We start from the raw sequence: 15,384 nt of genomic DNA, 5'->3' as shown, positions 1-15,384 counted from the left end.
GGGAGGGCACCAGAGAGAAATTTCACCCCCATTTCCTTTTAAATGCAAATAATACTGTCTCATATGTACATATAGATTACAAGTAACTTTCACATACTTTATGATGCCTCAATCCAGAAAGGTAGGTTGGATGGGTGTTATTAACTACATTGTAAATAATCTCTCTCTTGGAGAGATTTGCAATACCACAGGAAATGGCTATGACAAAATATGACAAAAGCAAAGGACAAGATACAAAATTATGTATAGAGTGTGAACACAGCTATGTAAAAAAGAAGCAGAGAAAAATGGAAACATCAGAATACATTCATTCAGTAAACATTTATTAAATATCTGCCATATTCTAGACATCATGCTTGATGCTGAGGATTTAGTGATGATCAAAACACACTGTCAGGACTTCCCTGGTGGCGCAGTGGTTAAGAATCTCCCTGCCACTGCATGGGACACAGGTTCGATCCCTGGTCCAGGAAGATCCCACATGCTGCAGAGCAACTAAGCCTGTGCACCACAAACTACTGAGCCTGCGCTCTAGGGCCTGCGAGCCACAACTACTGAAGCCAGCGTGCCTAGAGCCCATGCTCTGCAGCAAGAGAAGCCAAAGAGAAGCCACCGCAAGCCTGTGCACCACAATGAAGAGTAGCCCCCACTCGCCACAGCTAGAGAAAGCTGGAGCGCAGCAACAAAGACCCAATGCAGCCCAAAATAAATAACTAATTTAAAAAACCAAAAAACCCCACACACTGTCCCTCATGGAAGTTACATTTTGGTGGGGAAAAGCAAACGTTAATCAAATAGTGACGCAGCAGAAGTAAAATTGCAATAGTGACAAGTGCATCAGAGAGGTGATACATAGTGTAATGAGACTGTAGACAAAATAGTGAGACCTTCTACAGATAGAGGCAACCCAGGAAAGACTTCCTTGGCAAAGAGATCTCTGAAGCATGAGGAAGAACTTAAACAGTCAAAGAAAGTCCCACGCAGAAGGAACATGACTAACAAGGGCCCTGTGGTGAGAGAGGAACTGATGAGTAAGAGAATGGCTGAATAGGGCAAGCCTGGGAGAGGCTGGTGCCAGATGGAGCTAAAGAGGAGGTAGGAGCTGGACCCTGCCCAAGCTAGCCAGCCAGGAGCAGTGGGAGTTATTAAGAGAGATAGTCAATGGGGGAGGCCAGTTGGGAAGCTATTGTGGTGGTCTAGGCAAGAGTTGATGGTGGGATGGGCTCAGCTAATGGTGGTGGTGAAAATGGAGAGACATGGATGACCTCAAGAACTCTTAAGCAGGGCTTCCCTGGTGGCGCAGTGGTTAAGAATCCTCCTGCCAATGCAGGGGACACGGGTTCGAGCCCTAATCTGGGAAGGTCCCACCTGCCGCGGAGCAACTAGGCCCGTGAGCCACAACTGCTGAAGCCCATGCACCTGGAGCCCATGCTCCACAACAGAAAAGGCCACCACGATGAGAGGCTGCACACCGCTACGAGGAATGACCCCCGCTTGCCGCAACTAGAGAAAAGCCCACGCGCAGCAACGAAGACCCAACGGGGCCAAAAATAAATAAATAAATAAAATAAATTTAAAGAACTCTTAGGCAAATTGCCAGGATTTGGAGATGGATGGGATGGTAGGGGGTGCGTGGTGAAAGGAGAGAAGCATCTGGATGACTTTTAGGTTTCTGGATGTGAATGGAAGTGGTGCCGTCACCCAAGACAGAGTGTAATGGATGAAGCCCATCGGGTTGGGACCTGAAGACAGGGCTGGTTCAGGGCAGGTTGAGTTTGAAGTGCCCTATATGTGAAAACCAAAAGAGGACGTCGAGTAGACAATGGAAAGTAAGGGTTTGGATCTCAGAGGAGAGGTCTGGCTGGAGATAATCATTGTAAATCAACTGTTGATTGATGGTCATTTAAACCTGGGTGTGAATAAGACTGTGTGGGAGAGAGTTTAGGGTGGGAAGAGGAGCTGGTCTAGGGTCTGGTCTTGGGGAACCCAATATTCAGGGCCAAGTAGAGGAGGTTGAGATGGCAAAGGAGACCCAAGAAGCTAGAGATGTTAGCAATGGCTGGGTGGGTGGAGGGAGGATGAATTGGGAGATTGGGCTTGACATATATATACTACTACATATAAAATAGGTAACAAATGAGAGCCTACTGTATAGTACAGGGAACTCTACTCAGTACTGTGTGGTGAACTAAATGGGAAGGACATCTAAAAAAGAGTGGATATATGTATACATATAACTGATTCACTTTGCTGCACAGCAGAAACTAACACAACCTTGTAAAGTAACTATACTCCAATAAAAATTAATTTTTAAAAAATGGCGGTAGAATGCTATGGAAGCATTTTACTTTTATAGTTACTTTTACAATTGGGTGGAAATTTTTAGTTCAGAGAAAAAAACCTTTTTATGCCTCCGTGACCTTAATTAACCTTCTAGATTTACTGCCTGAGGGCAAGAAGTGATATTCAAAATATTTAACTAGCAGGACTTCTGAGTACCAACACGGTGGAAGGCAGCTGGAGGAGGGAAGGAATCTCAGAGGCCCCTGCTAGGGGCCCTCTGCCAGGCATTAACCCTGTGGTTGCTGGATTATGAAGAACTGGAAAGAGGCTGGGTGGCAGGGGACCATGTCAGGGGTGGGGTGTGTGTGGATCTTGGGACATCAGTGTTTTAGAGATTGAGAAGTACTGGCACCTGCTACTAAGTATCAGCCCTGCCTAAGGGTCCTCACCTGCTGGATCCCAGCAGCTCCTTACTCCCACCCCTACTCCATGCTTGCTCACTGCCCCTCCAACTCTTTTCTCTACCACAGCAGTTTATTCATCACTTCTTGAGAACACCTTGGTTTTCTTTTCATGCCTTCATTATCTTCCCTATCCCTGGAATGCCTTTCTCCTCCTTGTTTGGCAAATTTCTTTGCATCTTTGCAGGCCCAGGTAAAATATCACCTCCTCTGGGAAGTCTCCCTTTATTTGCCAAGGCAGAATTACTTACTTCCTCATCATTGTTCCACACATTTATACATACTTTCATTATAGCAAAAATATTACAATTTTTATCACATTAAATTGTGGTCATCGTTCTGTCTCCTTTGCAAAGTTGTGAGCTCCTTGAGGACTAGCACTATGTCCTATTCATTCCTGTATCCCCAGCATCTAAAACAGTGCCTGGTGTCAAGGTCCTTAAAAAAATTTTTCTTTTAAGGTTGTTGAATGACTCCCAATGGGACTGCAAGGTCGGAATGGGGCCTAGACTATCTTTTCTCCCAATTTGCTACTTAAAACTCAGCATTAGTACTAATACATGCTGCAACATGGATGAAACTGGAAAACATGGTAGGGAGAGAAGTCACTCACAAAAGACTAGGTGTTATATGATTCTATTTATATGAAATGTCCAGAATAGGCAAACTTATAGAGACAGAAAGTAGATTAGGGGCTGAGGGGGTTGGGGAGAAAATCGGAGTGATTACTAATAGGTATGGGGTTTCTTTTTTTAAAATTTTATTGGATTATAGTTGATTTACAATGTTGTGTTAGTTTCAGGTGTACAGCAAAGTGATTCAATTATACATATACATATATTCATTCGTTTTCCAATTCTTTTCTCATATAGGTTATCACAGAATATTGTGTAGAGTTCCCTGTGCTATACAGTAGGTCCTTGTTGGTTATCTTTTTTATATATAGTAGTGTGTGTATGTCAATCCCAAGCTCCTGATTTATCCCTCTTACACGGTATGGGGTTTATTTTTTAGTTGGTGAAAATGTTCTAGAATTGATTGTGGTGATAGTTGCACAACTCTGTGAATATACTAAAAAATCATTGAGTTGCACACTTTAAATGGGTGAATTGTATGGTATGTGATTTAGTATACCTCAGTAGTACTGTTATTTAAAGAACACCTCAGCAAACTCCTCTCACTGTGATTCAAAGGGCGGGCTCAAATGTCAGCAGCTGGGGAGGAAGGTGGACAAACAGGGATGAGGGTGGAGGGGTGTATTCAGGGGTGGTGTTGTTGTGCAGGGTTGGCTTGGGAAAGGCAGAGCATGAGTGGAAATCAAGTTGAGTCCTGATAATAGCATGAGCCACAGACTATTTCAGAAGGAGGGGTTCTGGTGAAAACAAAAACCACTTCAATGAAATCAGGTTTCAACCAAAAAGGCTGAGGTTTGCTTGAGAAGGGTAAAGTTTTACTTTGAAACTGGTGGCTGAGTGTGATTTGCTCACTTGGCCTGGGAATCTTTTAAGAGTAAAGAATTATAATCTAGGCCAGGGTTGAAATTCGGATACACTTAGCCTCCCTGCACCCAGCATCCCTGAAGTAGGGAGCTTGAAAAGAGGGCTGCTAACCTTCCCTCAGGTTGGGCCCTGCTGAGAGTGCTGGGCCTGTGCACTCTGGAGCCAGCACTCTGCTACTTACCAGCCACATTGCCTTGGGCAAGTCACCTAATCTCGCTGTATCTCCATTTTCTCTGCTGTTAAATGGGGCTAAGGATGGCACCTTCCCCATAGGATTGTTATAAGGATTAAACCAGATAATAGGTGAAGAACTTAGTACAATGTCCAGCACTTAGGGAGCACTAGAAAAAGGCAGTCCCTAAAGTGAGTGACAGGGTTGTATCTGGAGCCTTGAAACTGGTTGCTGGAGAAGTGGCTGATTCCTGCTACCCCGGAGTGAGGTCTGTGACTGGGAAGAGGTAGCAGCTGGCTGGGGGTCGGTCAGGTGGCTGGGAAATGGTCTGAAGATTGTTAGCAGTGCATTGCTCAACCCACCAGTAGGGCTCATACTTCCTGTTTTCAGTGTCTGTGAGCCCTGATGCTGGCGCTGTTCATGTTGGAACAAGATCTTTCTTGGCCCCTGCGGGGTATGCAGAGGCTGAGCAGCAACTCAGCCTGGGCTGGGCTCCTTAGCTTCACATCTTTGCCTTTTCTCTCCTAGCAGGTTTCATCTTCCACAAAATACACCTATGCAATCCTGGGGTAAAGAGGGGAAGGGGTTCCCATTCAATTCTACGAGAATTTACAGAGTTTTGTAATAGTAGCCACTGTTTTTGTGCCTTTACTAGGTGCCAGGATTATGGCTAAAAGATTTATGAACGCATGAATCCTTATAACAATCCTGGGAGGTAGATATCTCTTTTATACAGATGAGGAAACTGACACACAAAAGGTTAAGAGTTTTTCCCAAGTCATACAGCTAGTATTTTAGAGTCAGGAATCTAGTCCAGGCCACCTGACTCCAAAATCCATGCTCTGAACATCATACTGAATGAAACATGCTAGATTATGGGGATTAAAAGCTGAATACTCTGGGTCCTTGCCCTCCAGGGGTCCATTGTCTAGGGATCCTCTGAACAGGAAGCCCAGGAGACCTTGTGCCCCCAAACCCCACTCAGAAATCTAACTGTTCATGCAGAGAACATACGCTGACCACGTCTTGAATTTTTGGGCCCTTCACATAATCTGGCCAATTGTCACCAATGTATCTCAATCAGGGCTGCATATCAGAAACACCTAGGGAATTTTTCTAAAATCACGAGCCCTGGCACCAGCCCTGACCTGAATCACAATCTCTGTGGGTAGAGCATAAACATATATATATATATATTTTTTTTTTTTAAGTTCACAGGTGACTTGGTTAAGAAACATGGCCAGAACTCACTAGCATAGCTTGGAAATTCCAAAATTTTGGCATCCAACTGTAACTCCTGAACTGCCTTCTACATCCAGTTCTTAAGAAGCTGATGTTTCGTTCAAAATATATGTACATGCCCATTAGGATATCACCCAGCTTTAGATTCTGAGCTCCCTGATGTGAGGGATAGCAAAGGCTGGTCATGAGCTTCATTAACACACACTGAGGAAACTCAGCACCAGCCCCATGCACAGATGATGGGAAATTATGTCTTCTGTTTCCTGAATGCCACAGACTCAAGCTGGGCTGGGTTTGGGATCAGCAATTTTCACTCATGCACATGTCCCCCTTGGTTGAAGTCAGCCCAAGGATTGTTGGGGTCAGAGTGAAGAGTATATGGTAGGATCACCGTGTAAAGTTGTACAAGATGTGCACTGCACAGAGGCATGAGGCTGGGGAGGGAACTAGGAGTTGACAAAGCCTGCACACCATTTACCAAGCTGTGGACTTCTGGCTTGGGGCACATTTTTGTACCTTATGTGCTATGGAGGGTCTGTTCCACAAGTCTCCCAGCTTCTCCTCCCAAAGCCCCATTAAGTCCAGATATCGCCCCACAGGAAACTCTGGGGTGCATTCCATCATTGTCATTTTCTACTTTTTATCATCCCAACTCCCTCCCATACAAGCATGAGGGAAGAGCCAAAATTTTCAGAAAAATCACATTTGATCAACCATACTTATTCAAAATTACAAAAATAGATATAAATAAAAATACCAGAATATAATTATTAAATATTCAGTGTACAGGAATGGTCCTCACCTCACTCAGTGAGGATTGGATGAACTCGGCGGGAAGGTCAGAAGGGATAACTGGCCAAGAATGGACATCTATGTGAAAGTGAGACTGGAAATTTAGTGCTGGTCACAGTGTGTGCCCCAGAATGGTACATTTATACGTATCATCACCTGGGAGACCCAAGAGGCCCCACAACCTCTCCAAACAGGCCATTCTGTGTGATGTCACAGTCCATACAATTTGGGGAAGTATCTGGACTTGCAGTCAGACACAGAACACCAGCTCTTACACTGACACAGCCTGTGCACAAGTGTGCCAACATACACACACGTATATAACATTTCCTGATACATTCATGGAATGTCAGAGCCCTTCCCTCAAGTCATTTAGTGTCCCTACTCTCCAAACCACTGTTCCTGCATTGGCCAAGCTCTCTCAAGAGACCTCAGTTCTGTTACACTTCCTAATTGGGAAATTATTCATTTCCCAACAGTGGGCCTCATGAATGGCCCACTGCCAGGGAGCTGGCTCTCCTTCCACCTATGCACAGGAGATACCATTTTTAACTCCAGGAAGCTTTAGTCCAGAAAACGACAATACCATTCTGGCTCAGGACCACCCTTCCATCCTGGCCAGGGGAGATCTGGGCGTCCAGCACCCAGACGTGTATCTGAGGGTGAAGCTACTGTCACTCACCCTGATGGGCAGCACAAGCAAAACCACCTCTGCAGAGCTCATCTTCCTCAGTCTCTTCGTTATATATAGCTGTGCAGATGGCCCTACTGCAAAAATGACGGTCACTGTGGGAGTGGGTGGTACCTGTCTCTTCCCTTGGTTCTCTGGGGGCCCTCAGAGGGCTAGGCCATTCTCTCCCCCAGTGTGAGTGTGGATCCAGGGCAGGAAGCTTGAGACCCTTGTGTAGACGCCTGGCTTTTCCTTCATGGCACATTCACGGCCCCAGCTCACAATCCCAGTCAGAGTCATGCGGCCTTGGGTGAAGCAGACCAGCGGCCCCCCTGAGTCTCCCTGTTAAGCCAAGGACACAAAAGGTGAGCCCTGGGAGAAGTGAGAAGGGGGCCATCTGATCCTACGACCCAATCATGCCCGAGAGAAAAGGGAGAGTTTCCTAGAGTCAAAGTCCTTGGTGACTCCCCATTTCCTATCACACCAAGTTTAAAAATCCCCTGCTTGGCTTTCGAAGTCCTGTTATCTACAGTTTTACCTACATTTTCAGACCCTATTTCTCCTTCCCATCCCAAAATATGCCGTGCTCATTCTCATTTTTGTATCTTGCAACTGAAATGCTCTCTTTTATTTCCTCTGCCTCCTCAAATTCCTATTGAGTCACGTTCTCTCTGAAGTGCCCCCCTCAGTGACCATCTAGTTGGTTCTCACCTCCCTCTCCTAAACAGCTGATCATTTATAATTCACACCACACTCTGAGCACTGAATTGTGTTATTTTCTGTTGTTTTCTCTTTCTTAGGGTCTTAGTCCCCCTCCCTCCCTGAGTCTGAAGTGCCTACCATAGAGCCAGGCTCTTGACAAATGTTTGGTAAATACATAAGGACTGGTTTAAACCTTCTAAGACCTGAACCCCCGGTCCTGGCTTCTTGGGATTTTGACCGGAGAGAGGCTCCCCAAAGCTGGTAGGGACAGGCCCAGGAGCCCAGGGAGATCTAGGGGTGATGGAGAAAGATGCTTGGAACTCTCACCTGGCAGGAATCTGTTTCCCACTGTGGGTCAGCCGCACACAGCATTTTGCTGGTGACTTCAGTGCCATAGTAGTGGGGCTGCTGACACTCCTCGTGGGAAACCAGCTTCACAGCAGTCATTTTCAGCTGCTCTGGATAGATATAGTCAGCTAGATGGAGGAAACAGGGGGGAATGTACATTAAAATGTGTCTGTTGGGACTCTCTGCCAGGGAGGTCCAAAAAGTGTCCCTACCAGGGAAAGCCCTTATTTTTTTCCACCCACATCTAAGTCTTTACCCCACCTATAGTCCCTCATCCCTCACCCATTTAACTTTATGGCTCATCATTCCCTAAACAATGCTCCCCACTCCATCCCTGGACCCATCTGCTGCCTCCACAGTGCTCCCATCTCTACATCCACAGTCCTCTCTTGATCAAGCTGAGCTCACTTCCAGGTTACAACACTCCCTCAGGACCCTCTCAGCCAGACCCAAATGTCACTTACAGGGATTCTCTTTTCCAAAGCCAGTAACCTCACAGCTTGTGCCAAAATGGGCATCCCCATTCGCTGGGGGCAGGCAGATGACCTGTATGGACCGGGATGGCTGTGCACACTGGCCTGTGCTGGAACGGATCTTCAGCAAGGCTGGGGAAGCATGAAGGGGTCAGAGGGGAAAGATCACCACCTAGTCAGGTGGTCACTATCTCTCCCCTCCAAACCCTGAGGGAATGGCTGTCTATCCCTATGTCAGAGTCAGAGGTCATCCTGGGAGGTCTTCTGGTAGCTTGTCACCTGAAACAAGTCTCCCCTGTCCCATGCTTCAAGGGCTTTGTTCCAGCTGCTGACAAAGCCTTGGACAGCCAGGGCAACTGCATACAGCTGTATGAGTTTTTTTCCTGCAAAAAACAGCTCATAAAGCCCTGGCTGAGGTAGCTGGGCTGAAATCCCGCCCAATAATCTCTCCAAGTTCCATATCCTGGGACAGACAGAGGCTCCATCCAACAATGGAAGGGGCATCCCAGCCCAAGCTATATGCCATCAGGGCCATTGCCACCCAGAAGAGGATACCTGTTTGGAAATTCAGGGACTCTACAGAGGAGCACCAGGCCCCTCACGTTTTCCACTCTGAACCCTTCCCCACCACTCCTTTGTTGTGTAAAGCAGGGTCTTCAAGTTCCCCTACAACCCCAACTTCACACGTGGGTCTCTTCTCAGACCCCCATTCCCACAGCTATCATCATCACGGCAGATGAGGGTTTTCCACTCACCAATATCATTGTGGTGAGCAAGGGTGTCAGCACTGTAGTCCTTATGTAAGATGAGCTTTTGCACCTCAAACTGCATCTCGCCAGGCGTGATGGAGTTAAGCTTTGACCGACCCAGGTAGACAATGTAGTCCTCCTTCTTTTGGTATTCACTGTGGGAGGGGAGATCAGTCAGTCTGATCTTGTGAGATCCTGTCACTTCCCCCTCCCCACCACAGGGACCTCAGAGCATCACTTGTCCCCAAGGCCATGGGCCATATAGAGAGAAGCCAAGGGGGTAGAAATAAGGGGAATCTTTTGCTGGGAAGGAGGAAGGGATTTGTTTGGGGTAGGGCAGGAGGGTCAGGGAGAAGAGACAGAGGGACATACATGAAGCAGTGTGTGGCGCTGACCACCCAGCAGGGATTGATGAGGCTGCCACCGCACACGTAGGTAACAGAGCCTGCACGGTGCCTCCTATAGATGGCTGCAAACCAAGGCTGGTTCTCGATGGTGGTGAATTCTCCCCCAACAATCTTAAAGCGGGGCCTCAGAGCCTTCTGGCCACACTGTAACTTTTCTGGAGGAGAGAGGGCATTTCTTTCTGGAGGAGAAAGAAAGTGATATCTTGGGGAGGGAGGAAGGATAAAGTGTCCTTCTCCTGGTCCTCTGACCTCCCAGTTTTTCAGGGCCAGGCAGGCCTCTCTCCTGCAGGCCTCCCTCCTCATCCCTCCTATGATGGAATAAGGGAAGAAATGAGTTTGTCCCCTTCCACCCACCATCATAAACAGGCCAGTGACACTCACCAGAAGAGCAGCTGTGCACCATGCACTCCTGGACAACCTGCATTAGGCCAACATGCACATAGCACCAGGGTCTCCTCTGATTGTCTGGGTTCCTGGCAACACAGAGGGGAGAAGGGTGCCATTCCAACCCAGAATGCCTTTTCTGTGTCCTCCCCTCCATGGAAGACTCAACCAGAGGCCTTGATTTTCTCATGCTATGGCCAGCACTTGGCAAGCAGAAAAGATGGTAACGAGGGTTTCTGTGAGGCCATAAGGAGGGTCCTTGCTGCCCCCACCTCACCTGCAGTAATTGTGTTTCCCCAGTCCCAGCTGAAGGGCATCAGGTCTGTGGGCATGGTACGTTTTCAGAAGGATGGTGGGAGAGTTCCAGGCCAGGCAGGGCCGGCCGCTGGTGTCAGTGTTGGCCTTCCCTCGGTAAGAGTGACCATTCCCCTGATAGCAGGTTTTCGATGTATCTATGGGAGGATGTGAGGATGAGAATATTAGAAAGAGAAGGAAGTTCAGACAGGCATTTTAGAGATCCTGTCAGGCCTCACATGATTTCAGTGAGGCAGAAGATACTAGAAAGGGTCTCCTTCCATCCCCACCTCACATTTGTGCAGCCTCAGCTTCATGACATAGTGTGTGTTCATGTTTGACTGTGAATCACATGAGGATAAAGATGCCCCCCACTCTACCTCCTAATTCCTGCCTGCTCTTGCATCCCACCCATGTCTCCCTGCCCCCAAGTCTCTGGTGCCCCCTCCTCCCCAGTTGGAGTCAGGATCCCCATACCTATCTCACAGTGTTCCCCTTGGAATTTCTTTGGGCAGTCGCATCGTTGAATGTTGGAGAAGTACTTGTAGGACACACATTTTCCTCCATTCAGACAGCCACACTTCGCTGGAGAGCACAAAGATTGGGGGGTAAGCAAGGAGCATAGGTGGAGGCAAAGGGGGAGCCAGCAGGGACAGGGAGGGGCTGCCTCCTGAGGCTTTTCCAAGATATCTGTGCAACCAGATATTGTGCAAGGGGTGAATACTCACAGGCACCAGACACTTGATGAAGTTCATGGCTGCCCTGGAAGAGATGCAGGCGTGGGGAGAGATTGAAAGGAAAAGTTCACCAAAGGACCCATGTTCCTGGGACCCCAGGGTGAGGATAAACTGGCCCCAATCCCCAAACTCAGCCTTCCCTCCAGCTCCCTCTCTCCTTACCCTGTTCATGTCTAACTATCCCTCAAATGGAAGATCATCAGCTTCTAGCAGGGAGAAATGAATTGACTCAAGCAAGCTTCACAAATCAGATACCAGCAGGTTGGGGCAGTCCCTGTGGCTTCTTCCTCCCTTGCCGGAAAGTGCAAGCTCCCTTGGTTCTCAAGGCCCCAATGCCACACCTGTCCTATTTCCCGGGGAGGGTTTGGCCCTGCTGTTGATGGAATTCGGAGGACTCCAGCTTCCTATGCAGCCCCTTCCTTCCCCAGCGCTTTTCAGGGGTCTTGCAAGCCCCCTCCTCCCGCCGCCAAGAGTCAAAAGCAGGGAAGCCAACTCACCTCGGAGTCTCTCACGACCAGGGCGCAGAGGAGAAGGCATGCCAGCAGGAGTCTCATGGTGGCGAGGCTGGGGCTCTAGACAGCGGCTCTACAAGGGAAGGAGAAGTCAGGGGAAGAAGCGGAGGAGCGCGCGAAGGCGGACCGGGTGGGTTACTGCAGTTCAGGGCTGGAGCCCCTAAGTCCCCTGCGGGAAGAGCCCGCGGTGACCAGGCTCCCCAGGCCCGGCCGTCTATCCTCTCTGGAGGCTCAGCGCAGCCTGCACTGGTCCCCGCAGGGGAACACATGGGCACGGAGCGCGGTGACTCAGCGTGCAGCCGCAGCCGAGCCGGGGCAGCGAGTAAGGAGAAGTAAAGCCGGCAAGAGCTGGGTCGCCCGCATCCACCCTGCGCTCTTAGGGAGGTCCACACTCACCCGCACCTATGGCCGGAGGAGCGCAGGGCCGGAATAGCGGGGACTAGTGGACACTCTGATGCTCGGGCGGGCTCTAGGGCTCCAGTCTCCGCACTGTACTGCTAGCGGGCAGTGCTGGCTCTATATTACGACTCGCCCTAGCCCTGGCCCCGCCCCAGCCCGGTATCGCCCCGTCCACTCCCTTCCCTCCCCTTCCCTGAGGACCCGCCGCGACTTGGACCCCGCAGGCTTCCACAACCTAAACTGTGAGAGGCAGCGCTGTCCCCACTGGAGGGGACGAACCAGGTCTGAACTGAGGTATGGAGAGACATCTAAATTCTCCGCCCCCTCCTCCCATTCACCTGGCCTGGGCCCCGCCCCCGTGCAGCACCCCCCCATCCCCCCGATTTGCCAAAACGAAAGGCACTAGGGAGACACTCTCCTCCAGCTCTGATGCCTCTTCCCAGATCCCCTAAAGCTCTTCTCCACCCTCGGCCCCCAGCTGCCTAGGACACTGATTCGGACCCTTGGGCTTAGAGGCATAGTCTGCAGGTTGTACAGCTGTGAAGTCTCTTTCTCAATGTGAAAATACACGTCGCTGAAACACACAAAAAAACGTGTTCACAGGGACTGCCTCCAAGTAGTATGCCAGCTCCCCGAAAATCAACACAACCAGTGGATAAGACAAAGCTTAGTTTATTGCTTACTGCGGTAAGGTAGTTTGGTAGTGGCAGGGGAGGGGGTCCGATTTTATTGAGAATTTGCAGTTTGGTATAAGGCAGGTCTTTGAAAGTGAGGGCCTGATAAGGATTGGATAAGAGTCGTGATATGATATTGTAGGATTGTGAGAACAAAGTCTTAGGGCACAAACTGTTGATGCTTTCTATTGAAGTGTTCATAGGTTTTTCAGCAAGTTCCTAAAATGAAATATTCATTTATTTGCCTGGGCCATAGTATTGTCACTTAATAAAGACAATGGAATAGTAAAGCCTTATTAATGTAGAAAGTTCTATTTTCACCTCTGTAGAGAGAAATTTGGGAACTGGAGGACAAGAATGAGATTTAGTTTTCACTGTATAGCCTTTTACACTGTTTAAATTTTTGAAAACACATCCTTGTATCACCCGTTCCAAAAAGATAATTACAGATTTTTAAATGCACGTGTATTTAGTATTCTACTTCATCATAGATCCTTGTTTCTAATAAGATAAAATATTTGCTCATCAAATAGATTGGCCTCCAGAAAGACAAACCATGTGTAAAGGACTCCACCTATGCTTCCTGCTTGAGGGTGAGCACACACAGTTGTGTACACACGCACAAGTCCATGCACACACACATATCTCTCAGGCAGAGCTGAAGAACTACAGCAGGGACTCTGAAGTTCAGTCACCCCCATCCGTTTCCCCTAGTGTTGGGAGCCAGGGCTTGGGGTCACTTGACTCCACCCTGCAGGATTGTCTCCCTCAATGGAAGGAGAGGAGGTTGAATCCCTGTAACCCACTAAGGGGCCCAAGGCTTGTCCCTCTCCCTGCCTAGGCCTACAGCGTTTTGCTGCCTGGCAAACCTGGACCTTGGGTCTGGGTCCACTTGAGAGGGGCAGGAAGAGGGCAGAGAAAGTGCCAGGAGGGCAGGAAGAAGGAAAGCCTCTTTGCTCTGCCCCAACCAGCGGTCTCAGGATGCCAGCTTCTGCCTGGGGAAAGTACAAGTTAACCATCCAGCTTAGGAGGCAGGTGACCCATCATCCTCCGGGGAGAGAGTTTTTCTGTGCCCAGCTCTGAGCTGCCAAGCCTCCCAGGGGATGGACTGAGTTAGAGGTGCTAGAGGCTTTGGAACCAGCCAGGCTACTTCCTGTAGAAGACTGTGATATGTTTTGTTTGGAGTTAGAACACATTAATTGTAAATAAACATGATCAAAATGTAAACAGAGTTACAACCTGAGGACTTACCCGGAAACTCTTAGGTTAGTTATCAGGAAATTCCCCGCTGACTTGTGATTCACTGAGCTTCCCCGGCAGCTCTCATGACTCCATATTACTTGGCTGGAGGCTGTCATGCTGATTCTGAGAGCAGGATGACCTCATTTCCTCCCGGACAAAGAGACTTGGAGACCGTTATGCAGCATGACACCCCTCTTCCCCCTCCTTCCTCTTGTGAGTTCTTCACCTGGTTGAACAATCCTAGAGCCTCTGTGAAGAGAGAATATCCTTTCCACTCTGTGATCTTTGGTGCTCTCTGAAATCTGTGTCCGTCTTTTGGTGCACAGTCTGTGCTATCTTTCAATTCTTTTAGGGCAGAGACTACATCTTAAATATCTTTCTCCCCCTCAGCACCTGGTGCATGCCATGTTCACCTAGGTGCTTTATTATGAATGAATCTGTGAACAAGTGAGAAGAGAGCGCTTTGGGGCTCCCTGGAAGTTTCTCTTCTCCTTGTCTTTTTTTTTTTTCCTTGCCATAAAAAAATAGTACTGACATCATTTCTGTCTTTTGCTAAAAAGCACCTTGATACAAACCATTCCTCTTTAAACTCACAACCGCCTTACGTAGCTGGGAATAGTTATTTCCATTTCACAGATGAGGAAAATGAGGTGGAGAGAAGATACATAGTTGATAAGTGGCAAAGCCAGCGCTAGAACCCTGGTTTTCTGATCCTTGTTCCTGTGCTCCATACCTCACTGCCTCCAAAGAGAGGGATTCAGAACAGAAGGCTGTGAAGAGAAGGGCCAGATGCTGTAAGATGTTCCAGCTCAGGGGAGCCTTCTTGCTGGCTTTGGAGACCTCCTTCCAGAAACATGCCTAGGACTATGGGCTCTGAGCTCCTGGGAGACCCTGGCTATAATATGAGTTAGTTGCTTGCCTAAGTTCCAGAAACTAACTTGGTGGTCTAGTCTATCTGAAGTTTCTGTCAAGTGTGAGAGAATAAGGAACTGAATACATGTGGTTTCATTCTGTTCCTGAGTCTCAGAGTAAAACCACCAGCCTCCTGCCACCACATCTCAGTGGTCCAGATCTCCCATGTTAGATGTGGCAACAGAGACTAATGCAGAGGCCCCATTTCCTGGAGCGGCTCATAAAAAAGCAGGCAGATGCCAGGTGTGCCAGGAGGACCAGGATGTCAAACTTGGCCCTGAGACTGTGTCCAGGAAACAGGACCACTGAAGGGCTATTTTCTGACTAGCAGGACCCAAAGGGAAGTTCATGTCGAGTCACAGGATGTTTTCCTGGGTTGCTATACCAAGAATGTTCAGTTTGGTACTGTGTAGAGAGTGCAGTGTCTAGCCA

At 48.4% G+C, this 15,384-nt stretch overlaps 1 protein-coding gene across 10 annotated transcripts in view; it reads right to left on the bottom strand.

Annotated features, from left to right (window-relative positions):
• The window catches only part of PLAU (plasminogen activator, urokinase), a 33,949-nt gene extending 21,671 nt beyond the window's left edge, over positions 1 to 12,278 (bottom strand). For 2 of the 10 annotated variants that reach the window (XR_004484996.2, XR_007471454.1), the window contains exons 1-11: positions 12,122 to 12,278; positions 11,711 to 11,798; positions 11,205 to 11,238; positions 10,954 to 11,061; positions 10,460 to 10,634; positions 10,180 to 10,271; positions 9,764 to 9,977; positions 9,398 to 9,546; positions 8,634 to 8,774; positions 8,149 to 8,297; positions 7,132 to 7,461 (exon numbers count right to left, since the gene is read on the bottom strand). Coding sequence is in view for 7 of the 10 variants with exons in the window: in XM_012534219.3 (XP_012389673.1) it covers positions 7,285 to 7,461; positions 8,149 to 8,297; positions 8,634 to 8,774; positions 9,398 to 9,546; positions 9,764 to 9,977; positions 10,180 to 10,271; positions 10,460 to 10,634; positions 10,954 to 11,061; positions 11,205 to 11,238; positions 11,711 to 11,767 (1,296 nt within the window). In the remaining 3 variants the exon portion in view is untranslated. Of the gene's footprint in view, positions 1 to 302; positions 4,980 to 6,280; positions 7,462 to 8,148; positions 8,298 to 8,633; positions 8,775 to 9,397; positions 9,547 to 9,763; positions 9,978 to 10,179; positions 10,272 to 10,459; positions 10,635 to 10,953; positions 11,062 to 11,204; positions 11,239 to 11,375; positions 12,068 to 12,121 lie in introns of those variants that run through there. The other 8 variants (XR_004484995.2, XM_049697376.1, XM_012534219.3 and 5 more) reach the window with 8 other exon arrangements.
• Between the last annotated feature and the right edge of the window lie 3,106 nt (positions 12,279 to 15,384).

This window comes from Orcinus orca, chromosome 14 (genome assembly GCF_937001465.1).
Source record: "Orcinus orca chromosome 14, mOrcOrc1.1, whole genome shotgun sequence".
Lineage (NCBI taxonomy): Eukaryota > Metazoa > Chordata > Mammalia > Artiodactyla > Delphinidae > Orcinus > Orcinus orca.
Note: the sequence above shows the minus strand (reverse complement) of the source record. Positions and strands in the feature narration are given on the sequence as shown.